Raw genomic sequence first — 18,697 nt, 5'->3', positions numbered from 1 at the left:
CTCTTATTCAGGTCAGACATGGACTTTTTGCGGTGAAGAATAAACCAAAACCAGTTACACCTAAACATTTTGAATATTGATGCGATGTACATGTATTATTATTGTCGCCTCTATTTTTCCGTATATATTGTTCATCCGTTTTATAAGGTACGCTTCCCTTAGGTATCCGTTTTATGCGGTACTCGTCCGTTGGATGTACGTTCGACATCCGTGCTGCCCGGTACGTTTCCGTTTCTCGTGCGTTGCATATCTGGTGTGTGTCCGTTAGACATCCATTACACGTCCGTTTTATTCGGTCAGTACATCAACGGCCTCCCAACGGATAACAATTTTGTCAACGGACAACTTTTATTTTCATCCGTTAGACGTCCGTTCGTGCTATCCGGTAAGGTGTGACCGAGGCTTAAATTGAACTCATGAATGTATTTTTCTTATTACATATATGAATTGATTAGGTTCAGCAAATTTTCGTTAAAATCATCGTGAAATCAAAACTATATCGTATTCCCTTAGGGAAATCATACTGTCGGGAATTGTATTATTTTATTCTCACGATCGTATGACATATCAAACCTGGTTAACACGTGAAGGCCATCCTCTTCCAAAGATCGCAAGACAATCTTTTTAGTTTTTGTCTATAGTTTTTGGTGTATCTTGTATTGGTATTTTGAAAGGTATTAAGGGTAATGAGTTTTATTAGCAATAAAAGTAAGATAAGATCGAAGGGCGTGTGATATGATTTTTAATAAGAGTACCATCGACCAATACTTATGCTGTGTTCGTAATTTTTCTCACAGGTATTACCTTTATCATGACCTTGTATTTTATTAGATTCAAAAGGACTGAAGACAGGGTAACATTTAAAAAAGTTCTTTGCTATTTCGCATACAAGATTTAGAGGAAATGGGTTTAATTTCTTTATACAAAAGGACCCACCCAACTGTCTTATAGTTTTTATGTTATTTGATAAAATTATGAAAGGAATTGGGCATACCTTTATCAAACACGCTCAACCTAAATCATATATGATGTTACAAGGGATGCTTATTGGCTGATTTTATGGAGAGGTGGTATCGCTCTGTTACCTTTTGCTAGCTACCTTCTTAGAAACACATAAACAAGAAACTAACACTATAAAAATATATACTGCTTCTCTGTGGCGACAAATCAAAATTAATCATTGTGTCCAGAGTATGTCATTTCACAAGGTAAGTAAATTGCAAATGATTTGATTTTTTAGATGTAGGTTATCAATACAAGATGCAATGAATACTATCCAATTCTCTGGATAGTCTTTAACATCATGAACTCAGTTATGCAAGTTTTAAAGTATTTGTAACGGAACACACACGTTTGTAAGCATCACAAGTTTCCTCCGTTAAATAGATTAACGGTTAGGCACCTGACGATCGCTATAATAAATTTGAAGATGAGAGTACTTCGTTCAGCGTTTTGAGTCTACAGTTGAGATATGAGTACGTCGAATATGTTACATTAAATTCAACAAAACATTTATAAAAAGACCTAGGGAAATGTATTGTACAGCACCAGAAAAAAAATAAAGTTGAGGAATACCTTTCACAAAAAGCGGGCTAAATTTCCATTTGTTTGAAAGTATGGATAAATGAAATTTTGTGTTTAAGATGAAACATGAAGATTTCAAACTCAAATTTATATTTCCGAGTTCGATTGTTCATTTCCATATTGACCTTGTATCAAACGTTTAATAAAATATCAACAAAAGATCGTTTTGTGTTATACACTTTCAATGTTGTTTATTTATCACCTGGTTCTAGATTTGGTTTGGATGGCATTTAAATTTGATACAAATGTATTTGTTTCAAATTACGCATTGTTCAGTCAAACTGTAGTTTAGATACATAAAAAAAGCTAGAAGTATGTAGGTAACACATAAGCTCTCAATATCATTTATATGACCTAAACGTATGATTGTATATCTTATTGAAAAAGGATTAAGATTGACGTGTTTGACGCCAATGGCAAGATTGTAAAGCCTCTCATGCTTTCAATCCATATTTGCTTGCTAAAATTTGATAAATGTAAATGAAGATATATTTGTTGTCGAACTACGCTTGTGATGAATATTATTTTTACTGTTAATATAAAATAAAACACTACTGAATGGGATTATAATTAAAATAAATCGAATAAATCAGTAATGAAGAAATTATTTTTTTGAAATAAGATTATCCTACGTTGTGATCCTAGGCCATTTTATTTGGGGAGATGTTTATGTACAAGGTCAGGAATAATGCAGGTAATTTTTACTCCTTGTGTTGATTCATAACGTGTTTTCACTCCTACCAAATAGTTTGTCTACTTATTCATATACTTTGGGGATTATATTTTTGAATATATATAAAGGACGTATCACCAAGTCTATGCTTTTGAAATAGGCCGTTTCTTTATAACTTGAACATATTTTGACAATGTTTTTGCATGACAACTTTTAAATCTTTCTTTTTTTTGGATTATATTTTTACATTAAAAGATCACACATTAGACTAGTATTAATTTGTCTTTTGATACGTATCAAATCACTCTGAACATTATATGTTTAATTCTACCATAGCCACGTGTTAATTAGTTCCAAAAATAAGTCAAAGAATGCAAAATTTAGAAAAAAAAATGCTATAGTATGTGACGTCATTTTTATGACTTTTTGCGTTTAGGCCTGGACTAAGTCGGGTGTGTCTATTTTCTGTGTTGGTCTTTGTATTATGTATCCGGCTTTTGTTTTCTGTAATTAGTTAATACTTCAGTTTTATCATGTATATCTTTTATATTCATTTGATAAAATTTACTGTTTGCAATAGCATAAATTGTTCTAAATAATAAGGATGTTTTTATCACAAGCAGAAAACCGAAGCCGTATTTGGCACAACCTTTTTTCAACTTTTGATCATCAGTGCCGTACATCTTTGTACTTTTTCGGACTTTCCAACGTTTATATCTTGGCGTCACTGGTAAGTCATGTGTGGACGAGGCGCGTTTTAGACATATTGAATTTTAAACCTGATGCCTTTTGTTGTCTATTATTCATGTGTTTCTTTGTCTAATACGTTCTCCTATTTATTTGTATTGTAGTCCTGTAATATTATGTTGTCATTTTAATGTTATATTTAACATTGCCATTAAAGTGATAGGTTTGGCATGCCTCAAAACCAGGTTCAACCCAACATTTTTTCGTTAAAAATGTCCTGTACCAAGTCAGGAAAATGGCCATTGTTATATTATAGTTCGTTTCTGTGTGTGTAACATTTTAACGAGGTGTTTCCGTTGTGTCGTTTGTTTTCTCTTATATTTGAGTGTGAATTCATATTATTATAAGACGTGTCACGGTAGTTTTCTATCCCAAATTCATGTATTTGGTTTTGATGTTATATTTGTTATTCTCATCGGATTTTGTCTAATGCTTAGTCCGTTTCTGTGTATGTTACATTTTAATGTTGTGTCGTTGTTCTCCTCTTATATTTAATGCGTTTCTCTCAGTTTTAGTTTGTTACCCAGACTTTGTTTTTTGTCCATAGATTTACGAGTTTTGAACAGCGGTATACTACTGCTGCCTTTATTATTCACAACCTATTTTCTTATAACTTAACGACTGCAGATACACGGTCAAATAACAACCTAAAATATAAACAATTCTATGACAATACGTATATAAAAGGAGGGTGAAAGATACCAAAGGGACATTCAAACACATAGATTGACATGAGACTAGGCAACACAAACCCCTAAAGAAACTGAGGATCGCAAGTGCTCTGCTGGTAATGGACAATAAAAAAATGTAAGAGTACATCGATTTTTTATGAAGAGCAGATTATAATTTGACAGGTAAGCTTAAAATCACTTCGAATGTAAAAAACACAATGAAAACTTATACATGTAGTGGATGTACGAAATAATAAATGTTTCACTAATGCGTGTATCTAAATACCGGGATTTTGATCTAGTTTCTTGCAAAGAAATAAATGATTTGATTTAAAATTTGAGTTTAGAATACTTGTCGATAAAAATTATTAACTACCGTATATCTGCCGTAGATTTATTTTTGCTTTGTGCGCGGGTTATGAAATGCGAAAATGGAACATGAGTAACTTCCCCTGCATATTAAAGATTATCTTTTTTTTTTCATTTTAACGTCTCAAAATGTTATATTACTACTTGTTAAATCAGTGCTTAAATTGAATTGATCGACATAATGTGTATATTTTATCTCTGATTTCATCATAAATAAATGAACTAATGATTAATGTACATGCTATCCGTTTCAAAACACACCAAACAGGGACACCCTTAATATTGTTAATCAGCAATCTTTTGACTATCATGTTTATCGTCATTACCTGAACAATTTGCTTAAAATGTAAAAGTTATATTTTCACAGATCTTTGCATACATACGTTTTACTAATGCTTTGTTATAGATCATGAAAATGATACGAAACCTTAATTCATTACCAATGCGCACTGTACTTGTCCTGACACTATTAAAGTTCATCAAGCTACATCCTTATGTGGGATAAACTTGAAATAATGTTTGAACCGTAAATGTAGGTAGTCACAATTTCCTAATGACTGCCGTGCTTACAAAAGAGGGACGAAAGATACCAAAGGGACTGTCAAGCTCATAAATCTTAAATAAACTGACAACGTCATGGCTAAAAATGAAAAAGACAAACAGACAAACAATAGTACACATGACACAACATAGAAAACTAAAGAATAAACAACACGAACCCCACCAAAAACTAAGGGTGATCTCAGGTGCTCCGGAAGGGTAAGCAGATCCTGCTCTACATGCACATAATATATTATAAACAAAAATTGCCGAATAATTCGTGCAAAAACGTCAATTTGTTTCTACCTCTTGGTGAACATAGGAAGGAATTGACGATTTCCCTAGACACACGAATGATGTTCAATAAAATCATCATTTTTGACAACGGAAATTCAAAACTGGAAAGAGAAAGGGGTCTTTTCTTTTTAAAACAGTTTTAAGTATTTAATTTAGTATTAAATTGTCATAGATGATTCATCAGTCAATTAAATTCTTGTTTTTTACATCTTCGATTATGAACTGTAGTTATGTTTTCGTGTGAACTTTTGCAATCATTGGAAATTAAAGAAAGTGAGAATTAACCTGTCAATTTTATCATCAAATTATGTAAGAAAATGTACGTGCTATACGGTATCAAAACTGTATTGTTAGAAGACAAGTCCTGTATACATGTACTAATCCATATTATTTTGACATTTAAATATTATAAAATAGATTCATGGGTATCTAATAACATCCAATGACATCAATTCGATGAGAAAATACATTCTAATTGGTGATAGGTCGGGGAATTGTGCATTGACCTTTCTATAGGGATGTTATAAATTCCCAATTAGTCATAGTGCTAAAGTTTACAAAGAATAGTTTCATGTTTTTTCAAACATATCTGTCTCATATCCTCATTAGTATAATTCGTCGCTAGATAAAGACGGAGGTTGCATTCGGTATATAGTATGTGGTAATGTATTACTTAGTATGTAAAAGAATAATAATTATAACATCATTAACAAATCACATACAAGATTAATACAGTTGATAGCGGGGATTTACTTAGAGTATATATTTCATTCTCTTTGACGTATTCATTATTTATTTATTTATTTTTCGGGTGGAGGATGTGATCAGAAACCTCTGGTATACTATTTCAATCTTGTTACTTGTACTTGAATAGAAATTGAAAAACAAAATTATTACTTTTCTTTATTCTACTTTTATATGACTTCTAAAATGTAAAAATCAGCTGATGATTTTTTAAATGTTATAAAACACATATTATTTAATAATTTTTTTTTTAATTAAGATGCTATTGATACTTCATTTACATTTTAAGCCGGTAATTCTACAAAAGGTTGACTGCAATATGCTATTTATATAAAATTAGTTTTATGGACTAAGTTTATATCTTTGTTGAATTCCACCTCATCCTCCAAAATAAAACCAAAAAAGAAGACAAAAAATTTCTATTCAAATATATTTATTTAAGATATTAGTACATGTGATATACTAGTATATCGTTGGCAATATATTCAGACATTTTTCATAAATATATGTATACATAAATTAATAGTCTCATTTTTACCTTATGTTTTGACATGTTGACTGCCTTTAACAAGTTTTGTGCTTTCAGACTGTTTATTCCCATTTTCATGTATTTTATTTACCACATTCATCTTTCAAATGTTTTCAACAAGACGACTTACATATACATAGTGATTAGCATGTGCAACATGTCAAGGTAACACCATTTAAATTAATTTACCTATTAAGGTATAAAATAAAAGTATATAAAGTAAAGTAAAGACTTTTTTCTAACTCTTTCTAGTATATTATACACTTCATCATTCGACTGAGTCTCTATGAGGGCACACTACAGTTTTTATGTCTAAAATCTCTATTAATTATTAAAACGTTTTTGTTTGCTCTTTGGGGATAATTATAACAATGATTGTTATTCTAGTTTTATATTAATTGTTGCTAATATGTGATCAATATATAAATATACTATTTGAATATTATTGATAAAGGCCGTTGTAAATTAGCTGACGATTGTAAACAAGCAACTTGTTGGCTTTTCGTTTGAAGTCCCTTTTAATCGTATAGCTTACATTCTGTTAAACGTATACAAGATGAACCTTATACAGTCTTATTATCAGTTAGAATAAAGTCTCTAATAATTTGCGGATCCTATACATTCACAAATTACAGTATGTGTAACTATCAACAAATCAAAAAAGAACTTAGGTGAGAAATTGTAATTTAGTTGTATTTAACTGTCATTTCGAATTCCATTTTTTTTTATATAACAGAAGTTTTGTATTATTCTGACGTCTGTAATAAAACGTTTTTAACCGGAAATCCATTTTTATCTCCATCTAAATCCATACAAGAAAGGAAATACTTCCAATTAAAATTCTGAATGCATTCTATGTCATTTCTGATAGACAACCTTTCAATAGAAATTGTATTAATATTTTACAGTCGTTTCTCTACTACCTTGCTCCTTCAATTTATATATCAACCACAACTGTAATATTTTTTATTTAAAAAGCTTCTGGAAAGATGTACAGTTCATTAATGTTATTAGGTGAATATTATCGTCAATAAAATGATGCGAAATTTGTGGCTAATAGTTGACAATGAAAACATTAGTACAAGTTACAAGATTGTTTATTTTATTTAAGCAATATAATTAAACATTAATAGGTTATGTTACTATTTCTAACACTCATACCACATTTTCTAAATCATATATTCAAGATCTAACATCCAAATAGAAATCAATCTCCATAAATATCTCACAGTACAAAATAAAAATTTAAAGCTCTCATTCCAACTTATTAAAAAAAGAGTTGGTAGTCAGAATATTTTGAACACATCTACGGTTATAGGTTGATAATAAGTAATATTTAACTATAGATAAGTTCAAGGTTACAATACTAAAACCTCGGGTGTGACCAGAATTTAGGTCAAATATGAATGTGATTTGTTTTGTTTAAAAAGGTTAAAGATCATTATGATATAGGGTTGTTTTTGTTCGGTAATCATAATAGACTGATAGTGTAATAGTTACATCAAGATCTTTTACTTTTGAGGACAGCACATAGGTCAGAACATAATCACCCTGTTCTGTTATAAAAAAAATTGTTTATCAAGTCTAAAAAAGTTGAAGACTATTGTTTTGACTTTGGCACGACCATAATTTTAACAGTTCGTTTATTATTGAAACAGGTATAACACTTAAATCTTTAAATACCTCTATATAATATTGTATTGTACAAGTTAGCATATGAATGATTCAAAGCTTAATTTAGGTTGATAAAGATATGGTGAAACCCCGATCGTTTTTGATTTATTAAAAATAGAACTATCTTTTTATATCGTATATTAGCAAAATTTTTGCATCCTCAATTATTTTAAATAGAATATTGAAGGTACACAAGAACAGCACTATTGATATAAACTGTTTTTCGAAAAGGTAAAGTTCATTACAGTTGATCGAAAAATATATGCAGAAAATATAATTTCAAAGGTATGCTATAAACTTACTTTTAAACTTATTATGAAATAATGATGCAAATAAAAGTAGCTCTATATCATGAAACTATTATTCCCGATATAGTTTCAATATATTTTACACGAATTCGTTTATAGGACTTTCTGGTTCGAATTTTCCTTGGAGTTCGGTATTTTTTAATTTTTACTTTTATTATACTATTCAGATTACACCAGAAACATGCATTGATTTCTTTTTACTTTGCTATCGATTTTCACCAAGATTTTAAGAGGAACTTTGTTTTTTTTTTGCTTTTTATAATTGTATTGCTTTTACCATCTGTTTTTGTTATTGTTTCAACACTCAAATAGGTAGCACTTATTACATTATTGGGGTTACTAATCCATTATTAAAACACTTCCGTGATCGTTACGTCGACAAAACAGACTAATATTAAGAGGTTGAGACTTATAATAATTGGCGACTTAGATAAGTGCCGATGTTCTGAATTTACTATTCGGACTTTGTTATTTGTAAATTTTATAACTTGACAAACCGCAAACTTTAAAAAGTTCTTGGAATTATAAGTTTGTTAAACTATGGGTATTTGGTTTACTTAGCACCTGGTTAAGGTTGCGGTTACGGTATCATTTAAACATATTGTCAGGTTAATTTATGATCAAAACGTAATTGAAATATTTAAAAAACTAACTGTATAATAGGTAAAATTAATAATTTTTGAACCTTTAATAATAATCGATAGAAATTTTAGAGTCGTAATATGATTTGAAATTTAAGTTAAGATTTTTTATTAATATAAAAAAAAAGGAAATTGTGGTATCATTTACATCCAATATTATTATAAAATCTTAGTCTTTACTCTTATGACTAAACAAAGTGACATGATAGTGCTTTGTTTTGTTTACATTTTTGATTTTTAACACAATACGCTGCCCTAATGTAACAAATATACGTGTGACTATACCCGAAATTTTCAATCATATTTTAATCGTGAACAAGATAATAGAATATCCAGACCAGTAGTATTGTTTTTTGTAATATTTGGTTACACAAAAGTAAAATCAAGCATTTGTAAGAGTTATGCATACGACCATTTGATTTAAAGTTAGTGTTGTTTTAATACTTCAAAATCTCCTAAATGCCCCAAAAAATTACATACACGTTTGGGGTCATTATTCTATTTGTACTCAAACTGGCAGTTCCATTAATCTACTTTGTTTATAAAGAGGACTATGGATTAAGGTTTGAGATCTGAATGGGAAAAAATGACTTTTTTTAAAGAAAAAAAAAAGTGGCAATGTTTAGGGAAAGGACAAATGCTACCAAATTATTGTGATACTTTGTAAAACAAATATTTGCTTTAGTCTCAAGATTTGCATATACTTGTATTGACATTCTCCCCGACCATGTGTTTTAACAGTTCAGTAGTAAGTGAAATACGTTCAACATTTAATTTGAATCTTTAAAGACCTATATACCAATTTTTACTGCACTTGAACAAGATAACAAAGATATTGGGAAGTCCCGGGTACGAACATTCGTCATTGTATAAAAATAGAAATTTATGATCTAAAGTATTAAGATTATATTGTATCCTCGTTTAGTTTAGATAGTATAGTGCAGACAAAATACAGAAATCATCGTTACATACTATTCGTCGGCACTGCATTAATAGCTACATTTAGTAAGAGTTCAGTCCACATTTGATGCAGAACATACAATATTGCAGGTAAGCTTTGAACTAATTGAAATAAGATTGCACGATGCAGACCCAAGTATAAAGAAAACATTGAAATTATACAAATGTTTCCCCTTATTTCAAAATCTAAAACATATAGAATTTGAGACATAACTTTGGAGAAAATTCCAGGGAACACTCATGTTTTTGTCATCTATCAAAACGATGATTTTTTTTAATATTTTGCTTTTCTATCATGTCTATGTGAGTTTGTTATTGTTTTGAAATTCAAATAGGGTACACGTAGTGCACTATTGAAGTAATTAAACTCCCTTGAAGACGCTTCTGTTATGTTGAATATTTACGCTTTGTAAAAGTTCATTGTCGGTATGAAAACCAATAGCAAAGAAACATACAAAACAGGGTATTTTTTAACGGCTCAGTTAAATAATAAATTAATGCGCTTATCATTCAATCACCACTATTGGTGCTGATCGTCTTAAAACAGATGTTGTACATTGTTTTATTTGTAAATTTCAGCGAAGTGAATAATTTGATAATTTGACAAACCACAATTAATAATATATATTGTTTATTTGTGGTTATTTTCTTGAATTATCGCCGGGTGAATTGTGCGGTTACGGTATTATTTAAATGTTTCGGCTGGTTAATTATTGACCAAAACGCAATTGATATACTTTGAAAAAAGAATGTAATACATTTATTACTGGTGCCCTTTAAATTAACAGAGCGAACTTTAAAAATCGATATATTTAAAGTTTAAATTTGGCCTACTGATCAGCATTTACTTTGATAGCAAACAAGTGACAATATTTCGCACCTTTTTGTTTGCAATATAGTTCACTGACTTAACGTAAAAAGTATACGGGTATGCCCACACCTAAAAAGCAACAACATGAATGTATTTTAATCGTAAACATGGTATCAATATAAGATATTGTGTGTTCTTTTCATGCCACATTTATGGACATTATATTTTCTGGTCTGTGTGTCCGTTTGTCCATGTGTCCGTCCGTTTGTTCGTTTGTCCGTCTGTCCCGCATCAGGTTAAAGTTTTTGGTCGAAGTATTTTTTTAAGAAGTTGAAGTCCAATCAACTTGAAACTTTGTACACATGTTCCCTATGATATGATCTTTCTAATTTGTATGCCAAATTAGAGTTTTTATCTCATTTTTACAGTCAACTGAACGTACAAAATGATAGCGGGGATGAGGCATCCGTGTACTAAGGACACATTCTTGTTATGAGTCAATTTTGATACAACAAGAGAGAATTAATTGTACTGTTAAACATTTTGAAATACAAGAAAGACAATGCAAATCATTTTTTATAACAATTTTATTGAAAATATCATTCATTTATCAATCAACGACATTTTTCGTTCTTTTTAGATTTTTTTTATAGACAAATATGAATAGAATGTTTGTTTACATTTTTATGATGGTATTCGTTGTGGATAAAGTATCTACGTCAGGTAAGAAGAAAATAAAATCACATAAATTCTGAACTAATTTTTTATCGCATTACACATGGTGATATTACTACATGAATTTTTGTACAAGGTACACCTTCATTTTCCCTCTACGACACCCACCAACGTTTATGCAATTTCCTACAAAATGTATTTAAATAATTTTCTATACCAAGTAAATAAGGTATGTTTAAAGTTATCACCAGAAAAAATTGTACCTCTTGTACAATGATTTTTATGAACACTCATATATTTCATCATAGTAACAAATGTGTATAATGATATTAAACGATACACTTATCCTCTTAATTTAAAAATATAGTACAAAGGTATCACATACTTGGGAAAAGCTGTTTTTCCGAATGTTGCCACTTTTATTAGTCTGAAAAATGCAATCAAAGACTTGTCTATAATTATAATAAAGATATCTTTTATCAAATTTAATTTGCTTTCAGCTTCGTGGAATCTAACAACCTTGCCCATTAGCTTTGGAAAAGACGTTATTTTGTGGTGCTACATGGGTGAGAAAAAGGAAAACAATTTTTCAAAACAACAAACAGATCTTCGACAGTGGACAGGAGGCCAACAATACGATTTGCTTTGTATGGATAATAAATGCCTAAATCCATTTAAGTATGAAATGTTAACACGAAATAACAGTCAAGATTTTGGGTTATTGATTCACAATTTAAGTGAATCAGATTTGGATTGTCAATACACGTGTTCCTGTGGATTTTCTGATTTCACTAAGAAACTATCTGTCGAACCAAACCATGTTATGTGTAAGTACTTGTAAGTTTTAAAACATGCATAAAACGTTTAATTGAGTTGTATATCATCCTACATTTTGTTTACATTTAGTAACAAAAGAGACCGGAAATACGAAAAATGACAACCACTGTATATCCAATCAAACATTCAGACATAGACAAAATGTCTTTAAAAATGTGGCAATTCCATAATTTAAAGATTTATATGAATTTCATACATTTGAAAAAGACAAATAAAAGATTTTTTTAGCGCGATTTGTTAACCCATATGATATTGACGTCAAATATATTTATTAATTGAATGAGCAATTGGCATTGTTTGAATAATTTTATTATCGAATGTGATATATTATAATTGACATATTGTTCTATGTTAATATTTTGTTAATTTCCATTATAGCTCTACCAGCTAATCAAACAACAATAACAAATGGAAAAAATATCAACAATGGCAACTTGAAAATAGAAATCATGCTTGATAAGGTGAATCCTGTTCCGCATTGTTCAGCACTATTTAAGGTGAGAAGGCACAGTACTTAATATTATTATTTAATTCAATTACATACCGAAACACTTTTTACATTCAGCATAAAAATAATGTAGAAACAAATACAGTACCGAATGGTACATTTTCCATTCATTTTAATGAAGTAATATTATGTTATGTTTGACTAGGTAGTGAGATATAAAAATTTACATTAAATCAATAATTAAGTAAGGTACTCAAAACAGACCATTCCTCTTTTTTGCAGGGTCAGTTTATCAATGAGACAACTGTTACTGTGATGAGGTGGTACACATATCATAACGATGTCAGAGTGATTTATAATTTTCCTGTTGACGATATCGGATGTGAAGGGAGACTGCAAATACTGTGCACACTTGTGTATCGTAATGTTACAATTTTTGACGAAGACATAGACATGTGTCAAAGTAAGTTTTCCTTTTTTTTGGTCTGAATTGCTGTTACTTCTGTTTCGTCTTGCATTGTACAGTAGTAAAAAATGTCAATGCAAACACTGTAAAGTTGTGCAGTAAACTTGTATCTAATATTTTTCAACTTTCATAGTTAGTACCTTGCATGTAATAAGTCAAAAATTTAACACGGCGTTTTCTCCAGTTGACTATCATGTAACATTGGAGAAGACAATTACAATGTGAACGTAACATTAAACAGGGCTTTTTAATGTGTATTTAAATATATTCTCATTCTTAATGGCTTTTGAAAATGTGTCTCTTTTCATTAATCTTATGATTGTTTTTAATTTATAGAAGAGGAAGCAAGCATGCTGATAATGACTTCACTAGCCATCGGATTTTCAGGATGTGTTATAATATTGTCGATTTTCATATGGTTGACTAAAAGTAAGTTTAATATTCTATTTAATAAGACACATAATAGATTTCGTGATCACTTACATCTAATATATCAAAGTGAACTTGAAATTAAAGATACTACCGACACAGATAAATCTGCTTCATATTTAGACCTTTTTCTCGAAATGACCACTGATTGTAGGTTGAATACCAAAATTGATGACAATCGTGATGATTTTAATTTTCCTATAGTCAACTTTCCATTTCTGTGTAGCAACATCCCAGCGGCACAAAGTACGTTGATTTTGATGAACGAGGAATACTGCTTTCTCAAAAGTTGCTAAGACAGGGCTAAGAATCAAACAAATTGAGGTCATTACTCAAGAAATTTTACGGACGCCATCATCAGCTGATTGGCCACTGTGACAAAAGTGTGTCAGAAATCATATCTGATATTCTTACTCAGTCATAATAATCTACCGAACTAAAAGAAGAAATAACACGACGGGTGCCATATACGGTGCAGTAAATGCTTACCCTTCCGGGGCATCTAATTAAATCCCGGGTTTTAGTGGAGTTCGTGTTGTTTCTTATTCATTATTTATAACTGTTTATGTAGATATCCTTTGGTTTTGTGAGTCTTTGTTTACTCCTTGGTTTTGATTGTTGTTGTCTTATGACACTTCGTTTAGTCAAATACAATGTAAATTTACTCCCCATAGACACCAGCGTAATATTTTGTGTGCCGGACGGGTGATAATTCTACACAAAAACTTATCAGAATAACAAAAAATAGCAACGATTAAATACAGTATAACATTGTAGAGAATTGAAATTCGATTTTTTTGTCAAATACCGATAGGGTGGGGTTCGGGTCCTTTATTCTTTAGTTTTCTATGTTGTGTCATGTGTACTATTGTTTGTCTGTTTGTCTTTTTCATTTTTAGCCATGGCGTTATGAGTTTATTTCCGATTTATGAGATTGACTGTCCCTCTGGTATCTTTCGTCCCTCTTTTATCTACATGTGTATTCTTTGGTTATTATTCCAAACGGTTTATATATAAGCATGCCATATCATTATTATTCATGTCAAAACAGAAGTGCTGACCAAAGGGATAGCGATCCTGTCGGCAAAGAAAACTTATCATATATATATAATCACCTGAATGAATCTTTTTTACGCCAAATGCTCGTTTTGTTAACCAAAGACTCAACAATGTCAACAGTAACGCTTGAATATAAACGTGAAAAAGGCCAACATACGCAGTATCAAGTTTACGGCTGCTTGGATTAATACAAACTATATTCATTGTTTTAATAGCTCTTTAAATCTGTTGAGATGAATAGAAATAAGCAGCCTACGTTGATACGTTTCAAACGATCAAAAGATGAACGTAGAATTCGATTACTCAATCGTATTGTATTGTTCAATTTATTAGTAGTTTTAAAAATATTTCGTACCAAATAGTTTTGTTTTTAACATATAGTTGAAAGTCTAAAATGTTTGGACTTGACAGGTATAAAGTTTTATCTTAACATAAACATGATCAACACTCATAATATAATTTCAACTTTTTCTTTTTGAAAGGACGTAAGGACCAGTTTGGTGTACGATGCTGGACCAACGGAAAGAAGAAACAAATGGAAAGTACAATTGTCAATAAAGTGCAATTACTGACTCCTTCAGAAAACTATCATCATGAAAAAGAAACATCAACAATGATAGACGTCTAGTCAATATTTGTTTATCATCATGATTGTGAACATTTGCAATACGTTTTTAGTGTACTGTACTGATGCTTGTGTTATCACGACACAGTAACATTTGGCAGTTCAATGATGTTATTTCTGCGAAATGACCCCGGACCAACCGGTTTAACTCTTTATTAACAAGAGAACTAGAGATACGTACATTGATAAAAACATGTTTTGTCCACCAATTAAATACTAATGTACTGCTTATGATTGTGGATAAAACAGAAGATATCAAAGTCAGGAAACACCATCAATTACTATGAATCAAGCTAGTGCATTTTAGCTTAAGAAGGTCATATCAATGAATTTTATCAGTATCTAAGCAGAATTGTATTTTGTATTTATTGTCTTAAATCAATTTTCTAATATGATATGACTACCATGAAGGTCTTTCACAATCAGTTTTTTTGAGAGTACCATTTCATTATGTGAAGTCATCTGTAAATATGTCCTATTCATGACCAGCAAGTATTATTTCATATTTCAAAGTACAGCTAAACGTGTTTAATTGTTTTACGTGTTGTAGATAAAGGAAAGTGTTAAGATTGATTGATAAGTCGTGTATAATTGGTATTATTTATTGTAATAATGAATTCAAAAGTGTGATTGTGAAAATGGATGCATTTCATGAAATCCTTAGCCTTTGGCAATTGCTGATAACCAATTTGAAAGGCTTCATTTACAAGATTTAGATTAGACAAGTACAGGTATCAGTTTTCGAAGACGAACATAACATTGTGAACTTATTTAGTGCTTTCAACAATTATGATATTAATCATTTTTTTTTATAAAATATGTTTTACATAAAGCCTATTGAGAACTATATAGGTTACGTTGAATATTTTATACTGCTTTTCTTCTTCATACCAAATAGTTAGAGCGGTAATGATTATCCATTCATCAATGACAGGAAAATTTAAATTACAGAAATAATGTTAAATCGCAAAAATTCAAAAGAGAAATTCCCTAATCAAATGGCAAAATCAAATGAGTAAAACATCAAACGAAAGAACAACAACTGTCATATTTCTGACTTGGAACAGGCATTTTCAAATGTAGAAAATGTTGAATTGGACCTGGTTTTATAGCGCTAAACCTCTCACTTGTATGACAGTTGCATCAAATTCCAGGTTCCTTGCTTATTGTATATTGTGTTTATGTGTGTTGAATTAAGGAATAAAAGGAAACGACACAATACATTTCGTGCGTCAGAAGGGCTTTTCATGATTTCAATCATTTCCGAACCAGGGATGCATTGATAACTTATAGCGCAAAAGGACATGTTAAATAGAGGAACGAAATTATGTTTGTCATTTTGGGACATTTTGCAGCCGACCGGTTGAGTTTGTATCAATGTTAAAGAAAAAGTGATTGCCTTACATGTACTTCGTTTAAATTTTGGTAGATAGTTGTCTTATTGGCAATCATACCCCATCGTATTGTAATACAGAAAAAAAACAGCAAATTATATAACATTGTGCATGAGACATCTTATATAGATGATTTCCTGTCAACGATTTGTCCTGATTTCGTATAACGATGATGTTCAAATTATAAAACCGCAATCCTGTTTTCTCTTCTTTGATTGGGGAGTAATACATGGAGCCTCATATTCGGATTTTTGTAACAGCACAATACTGGCTCCAACATATAGAACTGTGGCGTAAGTTATACTGAAATGCTCACGACGTATGACCTATTCTACTCGTATAATATTTTGAGGAAAATTTCGAATACAACAAGAAGTTGTAGTATGTTGGCAATTGAGGCAACCCACTACAACAGACCAAATGACACAGACATGTCCATCTATTGGTCATGATACAGTCTTCAACAATACCGCTTAATCAGCTATAAAAGTCCCCGGAATGACAAATGGAAAACAATTCAACTAGAAAATTAACGGCCTCATTCAAGCACAAAAAATGAACGAATCACAAATAGGTAACACATCATCAAACGACAACCAAGGAATTATTTGGCTATTTCATTAGGGTCTTTCTGTTTTGAATTTTCTTCGGAGTTCAGTATTTTTGTGATTTTACTTTTTACAGACTTCTGACTTGGGACAGCCATATGCACAAATCATGTGGTGCGGTCAATCATGTCAGTGGGATCCAAACCCTCATCCTCACCTGGGACATAGGTTTAACAGTACAACATAAGAACGAACTATATACATCAGTAGAAAAAGGCTTAGGGAAGGGTTGGGATACCGCTAACATGTTAAATCCCGCCACATTATTTATGTATGTGCCTGTCTGAAGTCAGGAGCTTGTTATGCAGTGGTCGTTTGTTTATGCGTAACATATTTGTTTTTAGTTCATTTTTTTTATATAATTATGCCGTTAGTTTTCTTGTTTGAATTGTTTTACATTGGGTCATTCCAGTTAATATCTGCTAAAGGGGGATGGACGGTCCTTTCTGAGGGGTGTAAAATTTATACATCTTAGTGGTTAAATTTTGGGTTTTTTCATCTGACACGTACACTTATACGCAAAAATTTCTGAGAGTCTTGCAGAAGTAAATAATTAAAAATAATTACATCTTAGGGGTTACAAAAAATACCTATTTCAGATCTTAGGGGTGCTTTGGAATGTAGACAGTTTCGTATCATGCATTATCTGGTATTGTATTTTAAATTCTGATGGGTACAATCCTTGCAGTAAAAAATTCTGATAGGTCATTTTTTCCCATGAAAGCCCATCCACCCAATATGAACAGAAACTCTACATCTGATAGGTCTTAATTTATAGATCTAATAGGTAGTTTTTCATGATGTTTTTTTCTGATAGGTATGAAAAAAAATCTCCACATCCATCCCCACCTGTCAGCAATTAACTGGAATGACCCATTGTCATATCGGGGCCTTTTATAGCTGACTATGCGGTATGGCCTTAGTTCATTGTTGAAGGCCGTTCAGTGACCTATAGTTGTTAATGTCTGTGTCATTTTGGTTTCTTGTGAACAGTTGTCTCATTGGCAATCCTACCACATCTTCTTTTTTATATCAACTCATCAGATAGATACAAATAAAAATGCAATTAACAAAAACAGAGTGGACCTGGCCGGGTACTAAACATGTACTTGTATTTCCCAACAACAAAAGCACACTAAGTAAAGATCTGAGAGTTCTTGCAGTTACTGTGACAGTTAGTTCAAAGCAACTAACAACTAATAACAACAATCATGCATCTAAGGCTAAATTATCAATCAGTACACATCCAAGGTTGTCTTTGTTTTAGATATGACGACACAATAATATTCCTCTGATCCTACAAAGCACGTTTTGTTGTAACCCGTGCCTAATCTGTATTTTCAAACATAGAAACTGTCAGATGATAACACGGTTCACGTCTGTGAGAAATACAAAAAAATTGTTCACAGCTAATTGTATAGAGTTATAGCATCTCATTATCATATCATATATTATATTCAAGATACAAAATGACGTTAATTTGTTTCTGATAGAAGGGAGTATTTCAGAAAAATACAAGTTTTGAGATCAGATTTTATGAAATTTTGATCATTTTTGTTTAAACTGTTATATTTACAAAAACTATGCTCATAAAATTATATTATTTAT

At 30.9% G+C, this 18,697-nt stretch overlaps 1 protein-coding gene across 1 annotated transcript; it reads left to right on the top strand.

Moving 5' to 3' along the window:
• Nucleotides 1-11,210: 11,210 nt before the first annotated feature.
• Nucleotides 11,211-15,936, top strand: LOC143075252 (uncharacterized). Its single transcript, XM_076250615.1, has 6 exons — nt 11,211-11,271; nt 11,724-12,050; nt 12,439-12,557; nt 12,791-12,971; nt 13,311-13,403; nt 14,945-15,936. The coding sequence occupies exons 1-6, from the start codon at nt 11,217-11,219 to the stop codon at nt 15,088-15,090; spliced, it is 921 nt and encodes a 306-aa protein (XP_076106730.1). The 5' UTR covers nt 11,211-11,216; the 3' UTR covers nt 15,091-15,936.
• The last annotated feature ends 2,761 nt before the right edge of the window (nt 15,937-18,697 follow it).

The sequence above is a fragment of the Mytilus galloprovincialis genome, chromosome 5, assembly GCF_965363235.1.
Source record: "Mytilus galloprovincialis chromosome 5, xbMytGall1.hap1.1, whole genome shotgun sequence".
NCBI classification, from domain to species: Eukaryota; Metazoa; Mollusca; class Bivalvia; order Mytilida; family Mytilidae; genus Mytilus; species Mytilus galloprovincialis.
This window is presented reverse-complemented; position numbering and strand designations above follow the sequence as displayed.